At 42.9% G+C, this 25,753-nt stretch overlaps 1 protein-coding gene across 4 annotated transcripts in view; it reads left to right on the top strand.

Moving 5' to 3' along the window:
- tecpr2 (tectonin beta-propeller repeat containing 2) overlaps nucleotides 1-25,753 on the top strand; it is a 34,016-nt gene that overhangs the window by 5,448 nt on the left and 2,815 nt on the right. For all 4 annotated transcript variants that reach the window (XM_021574003.2, XM_036954686.1, XM_021574001.2 and 1 more), the window contains exons 7-18: nucleotides 163-295; nucleotides 503-979; nucleotides 1,230-1,966; nucleotides 2,214-2,397; nucleotides 2,644-2,817; nucleotides 4,933-5,113; nucleotides 5,479-5,620; nucleotides 8,852-9,092; nucleotides 10,177-10,266; nucleotides 10,470-10,703; nucleotides 22,665-22,813; nucleotides 25,494-25,635. In XM_021574003.2, the coding sequence (XP_021429678.1) occupies nucleotides 163-295; nucleotides 503-979; nucleotides 1,230-1,966; nucleotides 2,214-2,397; nucleotides 2,644-2,817; nucleotides 4,933-5,113; nucleotides 5,479-5,620; nucleotides 8,852-9,092; nucleotides 10,177-10,266; nucleotides 10,470-10,703; nucleotides 22,665-22,813; nucleotides 25,494-25,635 (2,884 nt within the window). The remainder of the gene's footprint in view (nucleotides 1-162; nucleotides 296-502; nucleotides 980-1,229; nucleotides 1,967-2,213; nucleotides 2,398-2,643; nucleotides 2,818-4,932; nucleotides 5,114-5,478; nucleotides 5,621-8,851; nucleotides 9,093-10,176; nucleotides 10,267-10,469; nucleotides 10,704-22,664; nucleotides 22,814-25,493; nucleotides 25,636-25,753) is intronic.

Raw genomic sequence — 25,753 nt, 5'->3', positions numbered from 1 at the left:
ATCTCCCGTTGACGTCTGACTGCTGACATTTTCGTGCGATTCTACATTTAAAATCGTTTTTCACTCGGTTCGCAAGTACTCTCGGCAGGCAAACGCTATTGGTGTGTTCGAGCCCTTACGGGAAGTCGATCTGTCAATGTTATTTTGTCTTTGACTTTCAAGGTGATCATCGGTGCACTGGAAAGCTGCGGGGACATTGTCTCTGTGTCATGCACTGAAAATGAGATCTTCATCTTGAAAGGAGATCGAGACATCGTTCGCATCTCCAATACTCCCGAGGGCCTAGCTTCCAACAGTAAGATGTCATATTGTATTTTGTTTGCTTGAATACATTGAAACCACTTTGGACTACAGTTCAAACCAACCAGACGGTGGAAAGAGAGACAATCACGATCTACAGATAACTTTCTTTAGTCCTTTAATTTCTTTAGTCCTTTAATTTCTTCTATCTCTATAGTCATTCCCTGAAAAGTCATTCCCTCTTAACCTTCTTCCCGTCCAGTTTCTGAGTTGTCCCTCCGTTTGACCTCTCCCCTGACCACTCCCACCATCCTGCTCCCGCCCACCGGCTCCGTGGAGACAGCCCAGCCTATCAGGACCATGGCCATCATCACAGAGCACGGGGAGAGGCTGGTGGATGAGGAGGTGGAAGAGGTAGAGGAAGTTCTAGAGCAGGACCAGCTGAGTGACAACCCCGAGGCGGGGGAGGCCGTAGCCCTGGTGGAGAGGCCTGAGGTGGGGGAGCGACTGAGCCACCAGAGAGGGGCCAGTGTAGGGGGCACCAGTGAGTCTCGTAGCCGCAGCAGCTCCATAACGTCCTGGGATAGCGTTCAGGGCATGATGCTCTCCACCCCAACCACCACGGAGCAGTCGGACCTCTCCTCCAGCCGCTACAGTGCCATCAACCAGGAGGACTTCCAGCAGGAGCTGGTGGTCAAGGCCATTAAAGTCAAGAAAAAGGCAAAGAGGAGGAGACAAGGTGAGTGGCAGTAGTAACCAATTTGGTAAGGCTCTGATTTTCAAAAGGGCCAAGAAAACTTTGAGGTCTAGTGTTCTCTGCTCTGGTTGATCACAAAATGTTCCAAAATGGCTCTAAGTAGCATTTTGATAGCTTTAAAAAAGTTAATTGCTTGTCTTATAATTGACCTTTTCCATATGAGTCTGGATTCAATACATTAATGTTGAAACTTAATTTCGGCTATGTTCTCTCTCTCTTTTTCTCTCTACAGAAAGTGGAAACCGCATCTGTGAGCAGCACAACAGCTGGTCCGAGAGCATTTGCAGTCAGGATGGAGGAGGGGGCAGCGACGGGGGGGCCAGCACCCCTATGAGTGAGCCCCCATCCGCCTCCGACCACACCAGTCTCATGTGCAGCAGTCTGGACCTACAGAGCAGGAGCAGCGGATCCCCAGACCAGGAGGGATCCGTCAGTGGAGGTTCCCCAGAACTAAATAACTCTGGAGCTCAGAGCCAGGGTGGTGGCCAGGGACAGGACCCTCAGACTCAACCCCCTGGGACTCGGCCTCCTTCCTGCCCCGCGTCCCTGCCTTTCCAGGACATGGAGTGTCAGTCCTACCCAGAGAACGGCCACGGCCCCTCGGCCACGAACAAACAGGGAGAGGCCCCTACCCCAGATGTAGACCTTCTACTGGAGTGCACCTTTGCCTACATGCAGACCTCAGAGGACCAGGACCCCACTGAGGAGCAGGAGGATGACTTCCTGAGCCCCCTCATTGGACCGGATGACTCTGAGGACCAGGACGACCCGCACCATCTGGAGCCTCCTAGCTGTGTTGATCAGATGTGTTATTCACGGGAGCCTGAGCAGTGCCACTCCAGTGACGAGGAGGACATCTATGCTGCCCAGGGAGTCCCGTACTCAGCCTCCAGTGTCAGCCTTGGAGACGGCCTCAACGCCCTCAACCTCCAGGGCTCCAACATCGGACAGCAGGACCAAGACAAGACAGTAATATAACACACAACATGTTGTGTGATGTTTCTGCTTCCTTCCTCAGTGTGTGTGCTGCTACAGTACATTGCATTCAGTTTCGTTCTGACACTATATGACTAGTAGTGTCACATCAAAATAGAAGCATTGACTCATTTGATTGTTGTTACACGGTTGGATAGTTTTCACCATAGAATGTTGTTCATCACCAATACCAACAGTTCTGTCCCTGGTTGAACCCTCTCTCCTCTCGTCTCCTCTGTAGTTAGCAGAGAGCTGGATGGGCTACACAGGGCCAGGCTGTGGCATTCTGAACCTGGTGGTGACTGACCGATACATCTGGTGCCTGGACTTTAAAGGAGGCCTGTACTGCAGTGCTCTCCCAGATGGGGGGCTGAGCTGGCAGAAGTTTGAGGAGAACGTGCAGCAGGTGGCACTATCACCTTCAGGTGAGGATGTCTAAAATATGATAATTTAGCGGCAGACACTTTTATTCACAGTATCTCTGTATTATGCGTTATAGGTAGAAGGTACTGTGGTACCTGGTCTACATCGTTGTTGCCTCTATTTAAGATGAGCATTCAATGTGTTGGTACTTTTGGGAGTTGGTAAGTTCATTACCCAAGATTTCTCCTTTGGATGTATATACTAGTGGTTTGTCATGGCTGTTACATTGAAGTCTGATTTCATTTCAGGGTCCCTGCTATGGAAGGTGGAACAGAAGACCATGACAGCGTATGCATGTGGTAAAGTCACCATCAAAGGCAAGAGGCACTGGTACAAAGCCCTGGAGGATTCTGCCTTTGTGGCACTTAGTGAAGACACAGCCTGGATCATCCATACCAGCGGAGACCTCTACCTGCAGACAGGTGAGATAGTTAACCACAGGGAAGGAGTTTGTGATTATACTCATGAGTCTTGTTCTTCTTTACTATCTGCTTTAAGAATAAGATCACTTTATTGGTCAAACCACATTACAGGGTTCATCTGAAATTTGACCTCCTCTTTTAACCCAACCCCCCCCGAAAGACACACATACATGTTTTTGGAGAGGTGCGGGGAGCTACCACGCTGGGCGCCCGGGGGGTTACAACGACAGGCAATGGCATCTAGGGTTTAAAACCAGAAATCCTTCAGTTGCCAGCTCAACTCTCGACAGACTTTTCCAATCGAAACCGGGATTCGACCCTCCGCTTGCTGTCTTGCCTCTCTAACCGCTGGGCTACCTGACACCCCCTTGCTCATTCCGCTATGGAGTAAAGATGAAGAAATCTGCCACTACATTTAGCAAATTCATTGCTGCATAGAAAATGTGCTCACAGGAAGTTTCTATAATATGGTTTTTGTTACAAACCATTTTACTTTATTTTAAATGTAAGATTTGTTCATGTAAGCTATTTGGACTATTCAATTCACTCCTCCATTTGAAACAAGACTTCAGGGTTTCAGCAGCAGGTGGCCTCAGGGCATAAAGAATATTACATCATGACCCTGTTCATTGGCAGTCTCAAGCCGGCAAATAAGTTCCTGCAATTAACCAATTGGCCATTAGATGGAGCTGTTTAGGCTCCATAATAAATAGTATCATCAGTCACTGGCTAAATTAGTTTAGAGGTAATCATAGTGCTGTATAGATGCCATATTTGGGATGAGAATAATGAAGACGAATAAATCCCAAACATTACAAAATAATATCTGTCCCTTGTATTATGATGGCTTGTGAACAACACCGCTAACGCTGCAGGTTAAGACGAGTAATATTATTTCCCTGGTTGTGTAAGGATGTCAGTTGTACATGAAGCATGACTCTAGCAGCTGTCCTGACACATCCAGAGCCAACAGACACAGAGGCCTGTTCATTAAAGTACATGCTGTGTACGTCTGCCTCTGTCTAACCTCAGAGAAACCCTCTGAAATGGTCAGAATTTGTCACAGAAATTGGGTGGTGGCAACGAGATAAATATACACTTTGGAGACCGACATCAAAGAAATTGAAGATTAGTGATTGGTGGGCATAGTGTTGCTGCAGGCTTGTAATTTCTAGTGGCACATTTAATTTCAATTAGATATGATAAACTAAGAAACTAATGGGAGACTGCTATACTGGTAATATGGCTAGATGTTCTTTACTATTCGGTCATCAGATTTGCCACCAATGCTCCTTATAGGACACATCACTGCACTCTATACTCCTCTGTAAACTGGTCATCTCTGTATACCTGTTGCAAGACCAACTGGTTGATGCTTATTTATAAAACCCTCTTAGGCCTCACTCCCCACCATCTGAGATCTACTGCAGCCCTCATCCTCTACATACAACACCCGTTTTGCCAGTCACATTCTGTTAAAGGGCCCCAAAGAACACACATCCCTGGGTCGCTCGTCTTTTCAGTTTGCTGCATCTAGCGATTGGAATGAGCTGCAACAACCACTCAAACTGGACAGTTTTATCTCAATCTCTTCATTCAAAGACTCAATCATGGACACTCTTACTGACAGTTGTGGCTGCTTTGCGTGATGTATTGTTGTCTCAACCTTCTTGCCCTTTGTGCTGTTGTCTGTGCCCAATATTGTTTGTACCATGTTTTGTGCTGCTACCATGTTGTGTTGCTACTATCCTGTGTTGTCATGTGTTGCTGCCTTGATATGTTGTTGTCTTAGGTCTCTCTTTATGTAGTGTTGTGTTGTCTTGTCGTTATGTGTGTTTTGTCCTATATTTATATATATTTATTTTTAATCCCAGCACCCGTTCCCGCATGAGGCCTTTCGCCTGTTGGTAGGCTGTCATTGTAAATAAGAATTTGTTCTTAACTGACTTGCCTAGTTAAATATAGGTTAAATAAAATAGAAAAATAGTAGTCTAGACTTGGCATGATTACCATTCTGTTTACATACAGACACTCACTCACTTACTCACAAAAAACACAACAAATGCACTAACTCACAGACTAATCCCTGATTGTGGTCGTGGTCCCATCCTGCAGGGTTGAGTGTGGACCGTCCATGTGCACGGGCTGTGAAGGTGGACTGCCCGTGCCCAATGACCCAGATCGCAGCACGGGGCGGGGTGGTATGGGCCCTCAGTGAACACAGGGCCGTCTTCTACAGAGAAGGCCTCAGCAGCTACTGCTCTGAGGGGGAAATGTGGAAGTACGACAAAATCAGGTAGAACCTTTTCTGTGTGTCATAGACCCCAGTAACAGTGATAGTTGAGTTAGCTATGCTTGCTTCTCGTGAAACTCATACGGGTTGTCATGTGTTTGTTCTATTAAATTGTAATCCAACAATGACTCTTTCACCTCATTTGAAAAGAGGAAGGAAGATGTCTGTCATACAGGCCTAGTAACAGTGAAAGTTGAGTTAGTATGACCAACCTGGGTTAAAATCCAGCTCTCCTGCATACCAGAAGACTGCGTTAGCCTGCTGAGCTAAAGGAAGCTACTGCACGTCTTCAGGACTCAGGCAATGTTGGCTATGCTTTCTTTGCTAATCATCATGTATTTGTGTGTGTGTTTTTCCTCCTTTCAAAGTGAGAGTCAAGGTCTGGAGCCCATCTGTATAGCCCTGGGAGAGAACAACACGGCCTGGGCTCTGGACACCGGTGGAAGTCTGTGGTTCAGGACTGGAGTCACTGCCAAAAAGCCCCAGGGGGACGATGACCACTGGTGGCAGGTTGGTATCCAATGTTACCCACACAGTGGTGGTCACAAAACTTTGTCAGCCGGTGATTGTCAAGCAAATAAATAACTGTCGGTCTCACGGTAATTGACTGTTAATTAACATAAACACATTTAGCATCTCCTGGCTTCCACACATAGCCTACAAGGCATTTGAAAAAAGTATAATAAATTAATGTAGTATAGCCTACACCTTCACAATAAATCCATTATTTATTGTAGACAGGTCTATAGAAACATGATATGAAGAACATGTAGTCTATTTCAGAAGAACAGAATAGCATACTCTGAGTTGTCCTTATGTTAAGTACTGATGTGGCTATGTCAAATGGCTGTAGCAGACAAGATCTACTTATAATTCCGTGGCATTATTTTATAGTATGAAGAATCCAATTGAACAAATATAAATATTTTCCCCAAACGATTTGAGGGATATTCTGTGTTGAGCGGTTAACAAAGAAATATGCTTACTTTAGAGTTATTCATGTAACTTTAGTTGATCTACAAATGTTGGGCTATATGTTTTGATTTTTAATACATTGTATGGCTGCGTGACAAGACTCTAATGATGAATTGAGTTGCTTGAAAGGCATGAGCTCTGCTTTGTTTTTTGCACAGGCTGTACACATCCAAGTTCTATTTTAGCGCTTGGCTACGCAGACACTCGCGAGCAGTGTGTGTGCGCAATAATTGAATAGCATGTATTTGTACATTTATTTTGCAACGCATGTTAGGCTATTTCTTCACATTATAAACGCAGCAATGCCCACATGGTAGTAGGCTATAATGCTTTTATTATAAAGCTGCAATTTTATGGTGAAAATGATCTTCCCCAATCTTGAAACTCACACGCTGCTTAGGTTAGGTTCTACACCCCATGTGAAGCAGATGAATGTGCTTAATTGGCCACTTTAGTTGTGATACAAACCTTTTAAAACATCTAGGCCTATGGGCTAGGCTACATGAGGTGTGCTACTATGTTTCAAACAAGTCGCAAAAAAAGCTTTGTTTCTATGGGCATGATGCTGGGCGTCATTCACAAGTGATAATATATCATTCACAAGTGGTAGGCTAATATTGTCACCCATCAGACTATTATTGGTTTAATCTTGTCTTTACATATACTAAATAATATACAGTTGAAGTCGGAAGTTTACATACACTTAGGTTGGAGTCATCAAAACACGTTTTTCAACCACTCCACAAATTTCTTGTTAACAAACTATAGTTTTGGCAAGTCGGTTAGGACATCTACTTTGTGCATGACACAAGACATTTTTCCAACAATTGTTTACAGACAGATTATTTTACTTATAATTCACTGTATCACAATTCCAGTGTGTCAGAAGTTTATATACACTAAGTTGACTGTGCCTGAAGGTACCACTTTAATCTGTACAAACAATAGTAAGCAAGTATAATCACCATGGGACCAGACAGCCATCATACTGCACAGGAAGGAGACGCGTCCTGTCTCCTAGAGATGAACGTACTTTGGTGAGAAAAGTGCAAATCAATCCCAGAACAACAGCAAAGGACCTTGTGAAGATGCTGGAGGAAATGGGTACAAAAGTGTCTATATCCAGTAAAACGAGTCCTATATCGACATAACCTGACAGGCCACTCAGCAAGGAAGAAGCCACTGCTCCAAAACTGCCATTAAAAAGCCAGACTACGGTTTGCAACTGCACATGGGGACAAAGATCATACTTTTTGGAGAAATGTCCTCTGGTCTGATGAAACAAAAATAGAACTGTTTGGCCTTAATTACCGTCGTTATGTTTGGAGGGAAAAGCGGGAGGCTTCCAAGCTGAAGAACACCATCCCAACCGTGAAGCACGGGGGTGGCAGCATCATGTTGTGGGGGTGCTTTGCTGCAGGAGGGACTGGTGCACTTCACAAAATATATGTCATCATGGGGAAAGAAAATGATGTGGATATATTGAGGCAACATCTGAAGACATCAGTCAGGAAGTTAAAGCTTGGTTGCAAATGGACAATGACCCCAAGCATACTTCCAAAGTTGCGTCAAAATGGCTTAAGGACAACAAAGTCAAGGTATTGGAGAGGCCATCACAAAGCCCTGACCTCAATCCTATAGAAAATCTGTGGGCCGAACTGAAAAAGTGTGTGCTAGCAAGGAAGCCAACAAACCTGACTCAGTTACACCAGCTCTGTCAGGAGGAATGGGACAAAATTCACCCAACTTATTGTGGGAAGGTTGTGGAAAGCTACCCAAAACGTTTTACCCAAGTTAAACTATTTAAAGGCAATACTACCAAATACTAATTGAGTTGTATGTAAACTTCTGACCCACTGGGAATGTGATGAAAGAAATAAAAGCTGAAATAATTAATTCTCTCTACTAATTATTCTGACATTTCACATTCTTAAAATAAAGTGGTGATCGTAACTGACCTAAGACAGGGAATGTTTACTAGGATTAAATGTCAGGAATTGTGAAAAAATGAGTGTAAATGTATTTGTCCAAGGTGTATATAAACATCCGACTTCAAATGTATGTGTGACATTTGTTTTGATTTGGAATGGACCATTATCATGTACATGTCTCGAAACAGGGGCATCGGGAAAAAATGTATGTACTTAAATAGCGAATGGAGGATGCTTTTCCCCGTGGTTTATTTTCATGCCAGCCAGGTAGGCTATACACCTGTTGTAAATATAAGCAATGTGCTTTATAGAGTTGAGAAATAAATATAGGAGGCCTAGCCTATAGAAAGCTGATTCTGTTATTTTTAGTAGAGGCCATCACCCTTTTTTCTTGCACTGTTGCATAACCTATTGAAATGAGCTCATGGGCTCTCATGAAGTGTGTTTGGTTAGATTATCAAAAGCATTTGCTTTGATGTCAGAGTGATTAGAGGAACAATAAAGTGCTGAGTACCAGGCAGTTAGCAAGTTTGGTAGGCTACTAATGACCAGCAGCAGCATCAGAGCTTGGAGAAGCCTAATTACCGCGACTAAATGGTCATATGGAATTTGACTGCCTTCATGACTCGTGACCGCCGGTGTGGCGGTAATACGGTCACCGCAACAGCCCTACTCACACCCATAATTTCCATCGGTCCTCTATTTTGCACTTTGATCGTTTTTTAAGAATGTCTTTTTTTTTAAGTCAAAGGGGTTGTATTACAGACTTCACCCCGAGATGACTGGCACACCTTCTAATGCTTATCTATTTCTGGCCTTTTGTTCCCTCCCTCAGGTGAGCATCACAGACTATGTGGTGTTTGACCAGGGCAGTCTGTTCCAGACGCTGATCCAGGCCACTCAAAACGTGGCCACGGCCACCAAGGCCCCGGTGGAGCGGGTGGCAGAATGCCTCCGCGTGGCCTTCCTCTCCCAGCAGTCCCAGTGCCAGCCCAGCCTGGTCTCTTCCAACACCACTGGCGTCTGGATTGCATCTGGCAGGAACGACTTCCATGTCGCCAAAGGCAGCCTCAGCGGTTTGTAATTAGACCTCAATACTTTTTTGTTAACTCACCAAGCTAATGCCTAGGCTTAAGCTTGGTGGGTTAACACAGATGTTCAGTCAGGAGCCATTTTAATTGTTGTTTTCTGCATTAAAATGCCTTTTATGGAGAGCCCTTGATGACATAACCACATTCCATAGAAACACAGAACTTCATCAGCTAAGCCTTCAGCCCAGTTCAGGTACAACAGCCAGTCAAGATGAGACTAGATGGTTTTAAGCAGTTTTAGAACTCTGAGTGGTGTAGTTTTTGAATGTGTCATGTCAGCTGCTGGAGTTTTCAATATTCAACATGTCAAATCTTAGCAAAATACTTGAAATGAGACGGGTCCGTTTAAATAAGAAATCAAATCAAATTTTATTGGTCACATACACATGGTTAGCAGATGTTAATGCGAGTGTAGTGAAATGCTTGTGCTTCTAGTTCTGACCTTGCAGTAATATCTAACAAGTAATCGAACAATTTCACAACAACTACCTTATACACACAAGTGTAAAGGAATGAATAAGAATATTAACATAAATATATGTACAGCGAGCTGATGTTCTGTGTTTAGCCAAGCAGGCTAACTAGCTATTTTGCTGCAGTTAGATACCCTAGCTTGCTGATATTTCTCTGACAAGTTGCAAAGTGAGCCTGGTTTCTGGTGCATATATTTCATAATACTCGTTTCCTACAGCACTATTTTCTTCAACACTTTTTTTTAAATATCATTTCTATTGAACCTTTATTTAACTAGGCAAGTCAGTTAAGAACAAATTAATTTGCTACAACAAGCGGCAACTTTTTCTCAAAGTTTCTTCAGATCCTTGTAAAGAGGCACCTTGACCGTAGAAACGGTCTCAACCGTGCGTCCTATATTTTTGATCTGAATTCCCCGTCTCTCTCCTTATGTCGGCTGTTCTATCTGAACGGGCTTTAAGGCAAAAACTATTTACATTTCTTTACTGACACCTTCTCAAAGGTCAAAGTGTGTTAAGGCAGTGAGATGGACAGTGACTTTTGTGATAATACTGCAGAGTGTTTAGTGTGACAGTGATGTTTTGTGACACCACAGGCACTTTCTGGCAGGGTGTCGTACCCAGAGGAACCGTCTCTGCCACAAAGTGGGCCTTCGTCTACTCCTCGGCTTTACTCAGTAAAGAAGGTAGATTGATGACCACTCTTTGTGAACACATAACATTATTACTATCATCCCTCCACCTTATGGCAACAACCCATTTCAAATAAATGTACAGAAATAAAGAAGACCACTCCTTTGACATTACATTTACATTACATGTTATCTGTGTCTCTCTGTGTATTACATCACCAACATGTGACTGTGTTTGTATCTCTCTGTCTCTGCAGGGAGCTTCCTGTGGCTGGGCCAGAGCAGGAAAGACCTGTTCTGTGTTTGGGACCAGGATGGTCAGATGCACCCCACCACGGTCCAGCTGCCCCAGGACATAGAGATGGTGCAGCTCACTGCCTGCCGCGATGCCCTGTGGGGACTGGACCACCACGGCCGTGTCCACATCCGCACCCTCTCCACCAGCTGCCCCACTGGCATGCACTGGAATCTGCTGGACCTCAGCCAGCTCGGTGAGACCATACTGTTCACACATAGAAATAACATTGGTTGCCTCATCAGACAGATCACAAGCTAGGTAGCATCTAGCCTAAACTTAGCTAAATGCAAAAAATAACTGTGATTTTGTTTGCTAAATTGGTGATTTAGTGGCCTCACTGGGAGATTGATTGCAGTAGTTTTGTGGTATTTCCTTTCTGTTTTGTAGGAAAACTATACTGAACAAAAATATAAACGCAACATGTAAAGTGTTGGTCCCATGTTTCATGAGCTGAAATAAAAGATCCCTGAAATTTTCCAAATGCACAAAAAGCATATTTCTCTCAAATGTTGTGCACACATTTGTTTACAGTGCCTTGAGAAAGTATTCGGCCCCCTTGAACTTTGCGACCTTTTGCCACATTTCAGGCTTCAAACATAAAGATATAAAACTGTATTTTTTTGTGAAGAATCAACAACAAGTGGGACACAATCATGAAGTGGAACAACATTTATTGGATATTTCAAACTTTTTTAACAAATCAAAAACTGAAAAATTGGGCGTGCAAAATTATTCAGCCCCCTTAAGTTAATACTTTGTAGCGCCACCTTTTGCTGTGATTACAGCTGTAAGTCGCTTGGGGTATGTCTCTATCAGTTTTGCACATCGAGAGACTGACATTTTTTCCCATTCCTCCTTGCAAAACAGCTCGAGCTCAGTGAGGTTGGATGGAGAGCATTTGTGAACAGCAGTTTTCAGTTCTTTCCACAGATTCTCGATTGGATTCAGGTCTGGACTTTGACTTGGCCATTCTAACACCTGGATATGTTTATTTTTGAACCATTCCATTGTAGATTTTGCTTTATGTTTTGGATAATTGTCTTGTTGGAAGACAAATCTCCGTCCCAGTCGCAGGTCTTTTGCAGACTCCATCAGGTTTTCTTCCAGAATGGTCCTGTATTTGGCTCCATCCATCTTCCCATCAATTTTAACCATCTTCCCTGTCCCTGCTGAAGAAAAGCAGGCCCAAACCATGATGCTGCCACCACCATGTTTGACAGTGGGGATGGTGTGTTCAGCTGTGTTGCTTTTACGCCAAACATAACGTTTTGCATTGTTGCCAAAAAGTTCGATTTTGGTTTCATCTGACCAGAGCACCTTCTTCCACATGTTTGGTGTGTCTCCCAGGTGGCTTGTGGCAAACTTTAAACGACACTTTTTATGGATATCTTTAAGAAATGGCTTTCTTCTTGCCACTCTTCCATAAAGGCCAGATTTGTGCAATATACGACTGATTGTTGTCCTGTGGACAGAGTCTCCCACCTCAGCTGTAGATCTCTGCAGTTCATCCATAGTGATCATTGGCCTCTTGGCTGCATCTCTGATCAGTCTTCTCCTTGTATGAGCTGAAAGTTTAGAGGGACGGCCAGGTCTTGGTAGATTTGCAGTGGTCTGATACTCCTTCCATTTCAATATTATCGCTTGCACAGTGCTCCTTGGGATGTTTAAAGCTTGGGAAATCTTTTTGTATCCAGATCCGGATGTAAACTTCTTCACAACAGTATCTCGGACCTGCCTGGTGTGTTCCTTGTTCTTCATGATGCTCTCTGCGCTTTTAACGGACCTCTGAGACTATCACAGTGCAGGTGCATTTATACGGAGACTTGATTACACACAGGTGGATTGTATTTATCATCATTAGTCATTTAGGTCAACATTGGATCATTCAGAGATCCTCACTGAACTTCTGGAGAGAGTTTGCTGCACTGAAAGTAAAGGGGCTGAATAATTTTGCACGCCCAATTTTTCAGTTTTTGATTTGTTCAAAAAGTTTGAAATATCCAATAAATGTCGTTCCACTTCATGATTGTGTCCCACTTGTTGTTGATTCTTCACAAAAAAATACAGTTTTATATCTTTATGTTTGAAGCCTGAAATGTGGCAAAAGGTCGCAAAGTTCAAAGGGGCCGAATACTTTTGCAAGGCACTGTACATCCCTGTTCGTGAGCATTTCTCCTTTGCCAAGACAATCCATCCACCTGACAGGTGTGGCATATCAAGAAGCTGATTAAACGGCATGATCATTACACAGGTGCACCTTGTGCTGTGGACAATAAAAGGCCACTCTAAAATTAGCAATTTTGTCACACAACACAAGGCCACAGATGTCTCAAGTTTTGAGGGAGCATGCAATTGGCATGCTGACTGCAGGGCTGTCCACCAGAGCTCTTGCCAGAGATTTGAATGTTCATACAGAGGCGGCGCTCCTAGTGAACGGGGTCTTTAATGCAGGGAAACTTAAATCAGTTTTAACTAATTTCTATCAGCATGTTAAATGTGTGCAACCAGAGGGGGAAAAATTTGAGACCACCTTTACTCCACACACCAAGACGCGTACAAAGCTCTCCCTCGCCCTCCATTTGGCAAATCTGACCATAATTCTATCCTCCTGATTCCTGCTTACAAGCTAAAATTTAAGCAGGAAGCACCAGTGACCTGGGTCTATAAAAAAAGTGGTCAGATTAAGCAGATGCTAACCTACAGGACTGTTTTGCTAACACAGACTGGACTATGTTCAGGGATTCTTCCGATGGCATTGAGGAGTACACCACATCAGTCACTATCAATAAGTGCATCGAGGACGTCGTCCCCACAGTGACTGTACATACATACCCCAACCAGAAGCCATGAATTACAGGCAATATTTGCACTGAGCTATAGGCTAGAGCTGTCACTTTCAAGGAGCGGGACTCTAACCCAGAAGCTTATAAGAAATCCCACTATTCCCTCCGACACACCATCAAACAAGCAAAGCGTCAATACAGGACTAAGATCGAATCATACTACACCGGCTCTGGCGCTCGTCGGATGTGGCATGTCCTGCAAACTATTACAGACTACAAAGGGAAGCGCAGCCGAGAGCTGCCCAGTGACACAAGCCTACCAGATGTGCTAAATAACGTCTATGCTCGCTTCGAGGCAAGTAACACTGAAACATGCATGAGAGCATCTGCTGTTCCGGAAGACTGTGTGATCACACTCTCCGCAGCCGATGTAAGACCTTTAAACAGGTCAATATTCACAAGGCCAGGGGCCTCCCGGGTGGCGCAGTGGTTAAGGGCGCAGTACTGCAGCGCCAGCTGTGCCATCAGAGTTCCTGGGTTCGCGCCCAGGCTCTGTCGTAACCGGCCGCGAACGGGAGGTCCGTGAGGCGACGCACAATTGGCCTAGCGTCGCCCGGGTTAGGGAGGGCTTGGTCGGTAGGGGAGGTCCAAGAGGCTTCTACCCCCAAGCCATAAGACTCCTGAACTGCTAATCAAATGGCTACCCAGACTACACATTGCACATTGACTCTGTACCGGTATATAGCCCCACTATTGTTATTCACTGCTGCTCTTTAATCATTTGTTATTCTTATCTCTTACTTTTTGGGGGGGTATTTTCTTAACTGCATTTTGTTAGGGCTTGTAAGTAAGCATTTCACTGTAAGGTTTCAACATGTAATTCATTATACTGTAGTAATAACTAAGCCATTTTGTTTGCAGATGTTAAAGGAACATTTTATATATAGGCAATAAGCATTCTTAAAAATTAAATGGCCATTTCATAACTGATCAGAGCTGAACATTTATTCCCAGTGTGACATACTTATCTAGCACATGCTGTATGTCTAGTCTGTCAAATGTCAGCCTGTCTTTTGGTGTCAGTTCCATGTAGCTGCATACTTTCGCACGCCCATCGTAGTGTCCCCACCAGCTTACGTTTCATGTCCCAGTGGTCGGCAATGGTACTCGCACCTCCAAACTGCAGTCTGACTTTGACCTAGTTCATGTGAGGTTGTCTTTCTAGTCCTAGTTACGCCCCTCAGGAATACAGGGAGAGCAATAAACTAGCACTCCTGAAACAGAGGATCTGGATCTAGAGGCATTGTCTTGAGTTGGCTGCTGACACAGATTCAGCAGGCAGACGTCACTCGCTTCCTCAGTTTTACTAGGGAGTTTTTTTACTTATGTATAGGCAGGTGGTACTTACATAATACTTTTTTTGTAATAAGGTCCTCCTTGAGCAAGGTGTCAAAGTTCATGCCAGGCAGGGAAATTATCAGAGCAATTCCTCCTACTACAAGTCAAGACCTTTCAATACTCCATGAAGGAGTGTCTGATAAGTTCTCCAAAGAAATCCATATATTTTTTGGAGTGAACCGTTTACATTGCCTTTTAGACTTTTTTGGGCTGTACCACGTCTCAAGCAGTAAGCTGACATGCCTGTAGAAAACACATGATTCTAAAGAGATATTAGGCCTATGTATTACCGTCATTTGGCAATGAGTCCCTACCCTCCATTCCAAGAGGTTGGTGTCATTTAAAATTCATGGAAAGTAAGTTATCTAACAGCAGATAGATTTCAACCCTTCGATAGATGCACCAGGGTCTTGGTAGAAGCTTCAGTGTTTGTTTATTGAAGAGGTTCAGGTTGTATATGTTCTGCTGCTGGAAAGTGTCTGGATGCAAATAGACAGCCATGTGACGACAGCAGACAGCTGTAGCCAGGCCGTATTGGGCTATGTGTGCATCACAATGTAACATGAGAGGGGAGGGAGCTGAGAGTACACACATTTTTAGCCGTGTTCTGTTAGATCATGTGGTCATTGACACTAAGTCTCCGTGCTAGAACACTGCACAGGAATCAGGACAGGGACAAGAGTGTTTGACACCTTTCACAGTTCATTATAGTTCATGAAGGAAGTTTTGAAAGTTATCGCATAATGAAAAGACATTTTTCAGTGAAACTTATTTCATTGTAAGACGTTCATTGGGTGTCGAACATTTAGGTAATTTGTTATAAAAGATTGATTTACTATATAATAAAATTATTTTTGGAAGGGAAATAAATCACAAAGCATTGGTCTATCTTGTGTGGGTTCTCCATGTTTGACATAAATAAACATTTAACAATGTTTTATCATTTGTTTCTCAATTGGCATCTTGTCCCTGATAAAACTACTAGTAAGCTTAGGGCTGTGGCGGTCATGAAATGTTGTCAGCCAGTTGTTGTCATGCACAAGACTTCCAGGCTCACAGTAATTGAACGCTAATTAACATAAATATGTTTAGCATCTCCAGGTACACATACAGTGCCTTGCGAAAGTATTCGGCCCCCTTGAACTTTGCGACCTTTTGCCACATTTCAGGCTTCAAACATAAAGATATAAAACTGTATTTTTTTGTGAAGAATCAACAACAAGTGGGACACAATCATGAAGTGGAACAACATTTATTGGATATTTTAAACTTTTTTAACAAATCAAAAACGGAAAAATTGGGCGTGCAAAATTATTCAGCCCCTTTACTTTCAGTGCAGCAAACTCTCTCCAGAAGTTCAGTGAGGATCTCTGAATGATCCAATGTTGACCTAAATGACTAATGATGATAAATACAATCCACCTGTGTGTAATCAAGTCTCCGTATAAATGCACCTGCACTGTGATAGTCTCAGAGGTCCGTTAAAAGCGCAGAGAGCATCATGAAGAACAAGGAACACACCAGGCATGTCCGAGATACTGTTGTGAAGAAGTTTAAAGCCGGATTTGGATACAAAAAGATTTCCCAAGCTTTAAACATCCCAAGGAGCACTGTGCAAGCGATAATATTGAAATGGAAGGAGTATCAGACCACTGCAAATCTACCAAGACCTGGCCGTCCCTCTAAACTTTCAGCTCATACAAGGAGAAGACTGATCAGAGATGCAGCCAAGAGGCCCATGATCACTCTGGATGAACTGCAGAGATCTACAGCTGAGGTGGGAGACTCTGTCCATAGGACAACAATCAAAAGTATATTGCACAAATCTGGCCTTTATGGAAGAGTGGCAAGAAGAAAGCCATTTCTTAAAAGATATCCATAAAAAGTGTTGTTTAAAGTTTGCCACAAACCACCTGGGAGACACACCAAACATGTGGAAGAAGGTGCTCTGGTCAGATGAAACCAAAATTGAACTTTTTGGCAACAATGCAAAACGTTTTGTTTGGCGTAAAAGCAACACAGCTCATCACCCTGAACACACCATACCCACTGTCAAACATGGTGGTGGCAGCATCATGGTTTGGGCCTGCTTTTCTTCAGCAGGGACAGGGAAGATGGTTAAAATTGATGGGAAGATGGATGGAGCCAAATACAGGACCATTCTGGAAGAAAACCTGATGGAGTCTGCAAAAGACCTGAGACTGGGACGGAGATTTGTCTTCCAACAAGACAATTATCCAAAACATAAAGCAAAATCTACAATGGAATGGTTCAAAAATAAACATATCCAGGTGTTAGAATGGCCAAGTCAAAGTCCAGACCTGAATCCAATCGAGAATCTGTGGAAAGAACTGAAAACTGCTGTTCACAAATGCTCTCCATCCAACCTCACTGAGCTCGAGCTGTTTTGCAAGGAGGAATGGGAAAAAATTTCAGTCTCTCGATGTGCAAAACTGATAGAGACATACCCCAAGCGACTTACAGCTGTAATCGCAGCAAAAGGTGGCGCTACAAAGTATTAACTTAAGGGGGCTGAATAATTTTGCACGCCCAATTTTTCCGTTTTTGATTTGTTAAAAAAGTTTGAAATATCCAATAAATGTCGTTCCACTTCATGATTGTGTCCCACTTGTTGTTGATTCTTCACAAAAAAATACAGTTTTATATCTTTATGTTTGAAGCCTGAAATGTGGCAAAAGGTCGCAAAGTTCAAGGGGGCCGAATACTTTCGCAAGGCACTGTACAAGTCACTGATGCGCCACTTTGGAACATCGACATTTAAAAAAGTATAATAAATCAATTTAATGTACACCTTCAGAATAAACCCATTATTTATTTTTAGTCAGGTCTAAAGAAACATTATGAAGAAAATTTATTTCAGAAGAACAGAATATGAATTGGCCTACTGTAGGCAAATGTTATCTGGCTATGCACCATGCTATAGGCTGTAGGCTTGTTTATTTAGCTGACAAAATAATACCATATAGTCCTGTGGTATTATTTTATATGATCTTATAGTAAAAATAATATAATTGGACTTAGCCACTTCATATCCTTTCCATTTTATTCAGCTATGTTGAGTGTAAAAGTGAACATTTTGAAACAGGTCCTATACACTAGATTTTGAGTTATTTGGGAACTTTAGTTGTGAATTATACAAACCTTAGAATGTCTTAGAAATCAAGACATACAGTATATGGGTTGCATTGTGCGACTATAGGCTATTGATGATTTGAGAAAGTAGCAACAAAAAAAGCTTGCGCTCTGTTCCTTGCCTCAGGCTGCTCAGCTGTTATCTCATCAAGTGATCATATTTTCACCCATCACACTATATTCAATGTAATCTTGTCTTAACTAATATGAAAATAGGCAGGAACAGGGGGGGAAAAAGACATGTCATCTGTATACACTCAAATAGCGAATGGAGGCCTCGCGCTTTTCCACGTGTCCGTTTTGTAGGCTACTTCGGGTTTATATCGGAGCATGTGCTTAATATGAGCAGCTGAGAAATAAATCTAAGAACACTTATTTCACTCCAAGCATCAAACACTGCTTGATTAGCATGCTCTTGCTGCCCTGTAGGTAATATTCCGCCCAAACTCTGTATGCCATGGCCTGTCCCAGCTACCCAGTGCTTAATTTGGGAAACTTTTTTTGAAATCTGTTCCGGACCATCGATAGTGACATGTTTTCGCAAAACAAATCATATTTCACTAAACTGTTGAGAGCAGGAGATGGAAACGCATGGTGGTGAGATATTCTGTATAGCTAAATGTAATGTGTAAGCCAATTAATTGTGAAAATATAAAACAATCCCTATTACTAGGCTATTAAAATACAAATTCATTGATTGTAAGCCACCCTGCACAATCAATGAACCAACAGCATCAGCTAGGGCTATACGTTCTCTCCCAGACTCATGGATAGACATTTTGGAGCGTAGCATATCAGTCCATTCTGTATGCATTATAATACTGTCCACACTCAAAGGCCATTACTCACATTTGTTTAATTTTGGAGTATAGGCTAGACCAATTATGTACCAAAGACATATCAGTTTTATTTTGTGTTTTTCTACCATGCGTGATATGCCTTAGGCTATGTATTGTATTACGGCACAATCATCATTTTAATTCCGTTTTTTTTTACGGGCTTGGGCTCATAAGCTTATGCATATGCATAAGCTTTAATATGCTTATGGGAGTTTTGAATTAATCATCACCTTAGAAAGCAATGTCCATTTCGTTGTGTTAGTCTTTGAAACAAAGACTAACTACACTGTTTCAACCTGCTGTTGAAGTTCTTTCTTCAAATTGATCATCACAGTGAGGTGAGTTTTAAAAGTAAGGTAGGCCTTCTGTTTTGATGATAAGTATTTGATGTGATTATGTAAGCCAATGTAAATTGTCTGTATGAACACATATTTTCTCCACTTTCATGTGAGCATCAGTTGCTGCTTGAAGGCATAGTACACTAGTAATGTGTGCTTGCCCTGTGACCATCTTTGGTCCTAGAGTAGGCATAAATAGGGCTTTTAGTGTATTCGTCCTGACCTGGTGACCTTGCCAGGAAAATTGTTTGGCTCATAGATCACCTGATATACAGTACCAGTCAAAAGTTTGGACACACCTACTCATTCAAGGGTTTTTCTTTATTTTTACTATTTTCTACATCATAAAATAATAGTGAAGACATCAAAACTATGAAATAACACATATGGAATAATGTAGTAACCAAATATGTGTTAAATAAATCTAAATATTTTACATTTGAGATTCTTCAAAGTAGCCACCCTTTGACTTGATGACAGCTTTGCACACTCTTGGTATTCTCTCAACCATATTCATGAGCTAGTCACCTGGAATGCATTTCAATTAACAGGTGTGTCTTGTTGAAAGTTGTGGAATTTCTTTCCTTCTTAATATGTTTGAGCCAATCAGTTGTGTTGTGACAAGGTCGGGGTGGTATACAGAAGATTGGCCTATTTGGTGAAAGACCAAGTCCATATTATGGCAAGAACAGCTCAAATAAGCAAAGAGAAACGACAGTCCATCATTACTTTAAAACATGAAGGTCAGACAATCCAGAACATTTCAAAAACTTTGAGCGTTTCTTCAAGTGCAGTCACAAAAACCATCAAGCGTTATGATGAAACTGGCTCTCATGAGGACCACCACAAGAAAGGAAGACCCAGAGTTACCTCTGCTGCAGAGGATAAGTTCATTAGAGTTACCAGCCTCAGAAATTGCAGCTCGAATAAATGCAGACACATATCAACATCAATTGTTCAGAGGAGACTGTGTGAATCAGGCCTTCATGGTCAAATTGCTGCAAAGAAACCACCACTAAAGGATTCCAATAAGAAGAATCGACTTGCTTGAAACACAAGCAATGGACATTAGACCGGTGTAAATCTGTCCTTTGGTCTGAGTCCAATTATTATTATTTTTTTCCAACCGCTGTGTCTTTGTGAGATGCAGAGTAGGCCGAACGGATGATCTCTGCATGTGTGATTACCACCATAAAGGAGGAGGTGTGATGGTGTGGGGGGTGCTTTGCTGGTGACACTGTCTGTGATTTATTTAGAATTCAAGGCACAATTAACCAGCATGGCTACCACAGCATTCTGTTTGCGCTTAGTGGGACTATTATTTGTTTTTCAACAGGACAATGATCCAACACACCTCCAGGCTGTGTAAGGACTTTTTGACCAAGAAGGTGCTGCATCAGATGACCTGGCCTTGGCAATCACCCGACCTCAACCCAATTGAGATGGTTTGGGATGAGTTGGACCGCAGAGTGAAGGAAAAGCAGCCAACAAGAGCTCAGCATATGTGGGAAGTCCTTCAAGACTGTTGGGAAAGCATTCCTCATGATGCTGGTTGAGCGAATGCCAAGAGTGTGGAAAGCTGTCATCAAGGCAAAGGGTGGCTACTTTTACCACCAGAGGATTTCCCAGTGAGGTCAGAGGTGAAAGGGTGATGTCAAAGGGTTAAAACAGTATATCCAATGTCTCTGAACACCAATGCATGTTGGATCTAGTACCATATACACTATTCAGAAAAAGAAATACAAATACTTGTTTAGGCTAGACATGGCTGTAGACCCCTATGGCATCTATGGGCTCCACACCCAAGTCTCAGGCAACATTTAGGACTAGGCTAATCTTTTCTAAGAATGTATCTTGCCCAGAAACTCCAGGAGTAATCTTGAATTGCAACCGATCCCTTTAGCGATCCCTATAGATTATAGGTTATTTCTATAGAGGTCCAGGTTTTCATTTTTTAGGGATAGGTGGAATTCATCAAGTCGATATGTTCCAGATTTTTACCTTGTCAGCTTGGGAATTCAATCCAGCAACCTTTTGGTGACTGGCCCAGTGCTCCTACCCGCCAGGCTACAATGACAGCCACCTTATCAACAGTAGGGTGGTTTCACTGTCCCTGACCCTGTCTCTCCCCACACAAAGTTTGTTACAGAATGTCAATAGCTTAATCTAATAGTGATAATGTGATGAATGCAGAGAACAATGATTTTGGAAGGGTTGACCATTAAAGGGATGCTCCCAAGCATTTCAGCCAGTAGTTTTAAAAGTAGTGCTCACGAGCAAAAAACAGTTCCTTGAAAATGTTGCGCAATTGTGTACTACGCCATCCATTTCGTATAATATGTTACACCCTGCAACAAAAAAACATCCAATTTGTACAATCTGTTACGAAATTGTAAGTACTTAAGATCCCAGAATGCATCTTTAACCCTTTGACAAGAAAATACTAAGTAATACGCTATGTTTTGGTGTGTCGGTCCTCATATTTCATAAAAGTATTCACATCATTCAGTCGGAAACCTCTTCTAAAGACTGAAATAAGTATTTGTTTTTAAGTGATGAAGCCTTTGAAAACACAGTAAGTGTTGTAATGTTTCACATGAAATAATAACTTGTCTTTTTTGCCTTATTGGCTTACAACCCCTCGGCCTTCATTCATTTGTTAAACAGAAGCTCAGAGAACTCTTTGCATCATCAACATTTTTATTTTATTTTATTTTCATTTAACCTTTTATTTAAACATGCCATCTCCTGTTCTGGGCGATGTGCTTTTCCTTATCTGGCTTAGATTAAAGGGACTGTCATCACATCAATGCAATCATGGGATAGAGGAGCGTCAAGGTTAGCAGGACAAACCAGTTCACTTTATCAACACCTTGCCCTGATGTGTCTGTGAGGACATCCAGGCATTTAAACTTATCCTCTCCCGGTGGTCGTTGTCCATCCGTATTCTCTGTCCTGATATCACATGCCCTATGGTTTAGTTTGGGAAAGGTATAACATACCAAGCTTCTACAGTGTCAGTTTTTTACGCACGCACGAAACCATGCATACGTCACTGAACATTTTGAAGTGGACGTATATGTATGCAGTCTTTATTAGAATAGAATAGATTGACTTCATTTTTCCCTGAGCGAACTTGCCATTGTGTCATTTGGATTAGATAATAAACACAACAGCACAAGAAACCGATGACAGATATACAAATAATACAAAGTCATTAACATAAAGTCAAGAATATTGCAGGCGAATGGGATTGCTTTATTTGGAGGTCATTGTTTGTTTAGAGGTCAGCCAGCCCAATAGTCAGATTATATAATGTGTGAGATTACTGTGACGTAATAGTGTTTTGTCACATGGGCCTCTAGTGTGCTGTGTTATATTGTGCCGCACAAAGCAATATCAATGGCTGTGGTTTCTGTTTTTCTTACTGAACAATAGTAAGAGAAAGTCGGACATACATATACTCCCAGTTAAAATGAGCCTATTATCAAAGTCTGTTACAATATTATGTAAAAGATCTCTGTTATTATTAGGCCTATATGTCTGAACCAATGTTCCTGTACAATCGTTTCTTCAGTGTCATGAAGAAAGACTTCACAGAAGCTGAAGAACTGACATTGGTTTGGTTTGCTTTGTCTTGCAGGTCAGGTAAGGCTGATCAGCATATCATGTGGCAGTCAGAATGTGTGGGCGTGTGATGGCTATGGGATGGTCTATTTCCGCGTGGGCACGCAACCCCTCAACCCCAGCATGATGCTTCCTGCCTGGATCTGCATTGAACCACCAGAGCAGGTAAATCCACACAGTGCATCTGCTTAGATTATGAATACCATTTGATTGATACAGTGATAGTTGCTTATACGGTGGAGTCCAAAATTATTGACACCCTTGATAAAGATGAGCAAAATGGCTGTATAAAATAAGTAATTAAAATACTGAGCTATATTGTATGCTCCAAAAAATTGGGAAATTATATTATTTTATACAATTGCTAAGAGAAAGATATATATACACTGCTCAAAAAAATAAAGGGAACACTTAAACAACACAATGTAACTCCAAGTCAATCACACTTCTGTGAAATCAAACTGTCCACTTAGGAAGCAACACTGATTGACAATAAATTTCACATGCTGTTGTGCAAATGGAATAGACAACAGGTGGAAATTATAGGCAATTAGCAAGACACCCTCAATAAAGGAGTGGTTCTGCAGGTGGGGACCACAGACCACTTCTCAGTTCCTATGCTTCCTGGCTGAGGTTTTGGTCACTTTTGAATGCTGGCGGTGCTTTCACTCAAGTGGTAGCATGAGACGGAGTCTACAACCCACACAAGTGGCTCAGGTAGTGCAGCTCATCCAGGATGGCACATCAATGCGAGCTGTGGCAAGAAGGTTTGCTGTGTCTGTCAGCGTAGTGTACAGAGCATGGAGGCGCTACCAGGAGACAGGCCAGTACATCAGGAGACGTGGAGGAGGCCGTAGGAGGGCAACAACCCAGCAGCAGGACCGCTACCTCCGCCTTTGTGCCAGAGCCCTGCAAAATGACCTCCAGCAGGCCACAAATGTGCATGTGTCTGCTCAAACGGTCAGAAACAGACTCCATGAGGGTGGTATGAGGGCCCGACGTCCACAGGTGGGGGTTGTGCTTACAGCCCAACACCGTGCAGGACGTTTTTCATTTGCCAGAGAACACCAAGATTGGCAAATTCGCCACTGGCGCCCTGTGCTCTTCACAGATGAAAGCAGGTTCACACTGAGCACATGTGACAGACGTGACAGTCTGGAGACGCCGTGGAGAACGTTCTGCTGCCTGCAACATCCTCCAGCATGACCGGTTTGGCGGAGGGTCAGTTATGGTGTGGGGTGCCATTTCTTTGGGGGGCCGCACAGCCCTCCATGTGCTCGCCAGAGGTAGCCTGACTGCCATTAGGTACCGAGATGAGATCCTCAGACCCCTTGTGAGACCATATGCTGGTGCGGTTGGCCCTGGGTTCCTCCTAATGCAAGACAATGCTAGACCTCATGTTGCTGGAGTGTGTCAGCAGTTCCTGCAAGAGGAAGGTATTGATGCTATGGACTGGCCCGCCCGTTCCCCAGACCTGAATCCAATTGAGCACATCTGGGACATCATGTCTCGCTCCATCCACCAATGCCACATTGCACCACAGACTGTCCGGGAGTTGGCAGATGCTTTAGTCCAGGTCTGGGAGGAGATCCCTCAGGAGACCATCCGCCACCTCATCAGGAGCATGCCCAGGCGTTGTAGGGAGGTCATACAGGCACGTGGAGGCCACACACACTACTGAGCCTCATTTTGACTTGTTTTAAAGACATTACATCAAAGTTGGATCAGCCTGTAGTGTTGTTTTCCACTTTAATTTTGAGTGTGACTCCAAATCCAGACCTCCATGGGTTGATAAATTTGATTTCCATTGATCATTTTTGTGTGATTTTGTTGTCAGCACATTCAACTATGTAAAAAAAAAAGTATTTAATAAGAATATTTCATTCATTCAGATCTAGGATGTGTTATTTTAGTGTTCCCTTTATTTTTTTGAGCAGTGTATATATTTTTGACAAGTAATACTTTTTTTTCTCAACGGTAGGGGTTATAATTATTGGACACCCCTGTTTTCAATAACTCACCTTGCGAGGATAACGGCACTGAACCTTTTCTAAAAGGTTTTATGAGTTTGAGAACACTTTGGGAGGGATCTTAGACCATTCCTCCATACAGAATATTTTCAGATCCTTGATATCCTTCGTCTGCACTTATGGACTGCCCTCTTCAATTCAATCCACAGGTTTTCAATGGGTTTCATTTCCGGAGACTGAGATGGACATTGCAAAATGTTGGTTTTGTGGCCATTTAACCATTTCATTGTGGATTTTGATGTGTGCTTGGGGTTATTGTCTTGCTGGAAGATCCACTTGCAGCCAAGTTGTTGCCTCCTCGCAGAGGCAAACAGGTTTTTGTCCTGGTACTGGGTAAAGTTCATGATGCCGTTGACCATAACTAGGGCCCCAGGACCAGTGGAAGCAATATATCCGCATAACATCAAAGATCCACCCCCATATTTTACAGTAGGCATGGGGCTCTTTTCTGCTTATGTATTCTCATTCCGACGCCAAACACACAACTGGTGTGTGTGACTAAACAGCTCTATTAACATGTCATCTGACCATAGCACTGGTTCGAATCCAAGTGCCAATGCCGTTTAGCAAACTCCAGACATTCACATTTGTTGGATGACATAAAATAAAGCTCTTTGGCCACGCACACCAGTGGTACGTTTGGCATCAAAATGAGAATGTATGAGGGGGAAAAAAACATACCTACTGTAAAATATGGTGGTAGATCTCAGTTATGGGGCTATTTTGCCTCTGCTGGTCCTGGGGCCCTTGTTCAGCCCATTATATTTCGAGTTGTGCTGTGTTGTTCACATCGTCATGGATTCCTCCTCCATCAGCCAGTAGGAGTGCACTTGATAAGGATCCACACCAGTCCCAACGACCGCATGCTGTGGGCCATGGACAACAGAGGGAACGTACATGTCCGCACAGGAATCACAGACGAGATGCCTGTCGGCACAGACTGGGAACACATTCCAGGTAGATGACCTGACGATTGACCGTCAATCAGACACCCAATGATATAACACCTTTTGTTCCCTATCCCTACACCTGTCATCCATTTTCGATTTTTACCCAGTGCGTTATTGTCTCTTTG

This window comes from Oncorhynchus mykiss, chromosome 19, assembly GCF_013265735.2.
Source record: "Oncorhynchus mykiss isolate Arlee chromosome 19, USDA_OmykA_1.1, whole genome shotgun sequence".
Lineage (NCBI taxonomy): Eukaryota > Metazoa > Chordata > Actinopteri > Salmoniformes > Salmonidae > Oncorhynchus > Oncorhynchus mykiss.
Note: the sequence above shows the minus strand (reverse complement) of the source record. Positions and strands in the feature narration are given on the sequence as shown.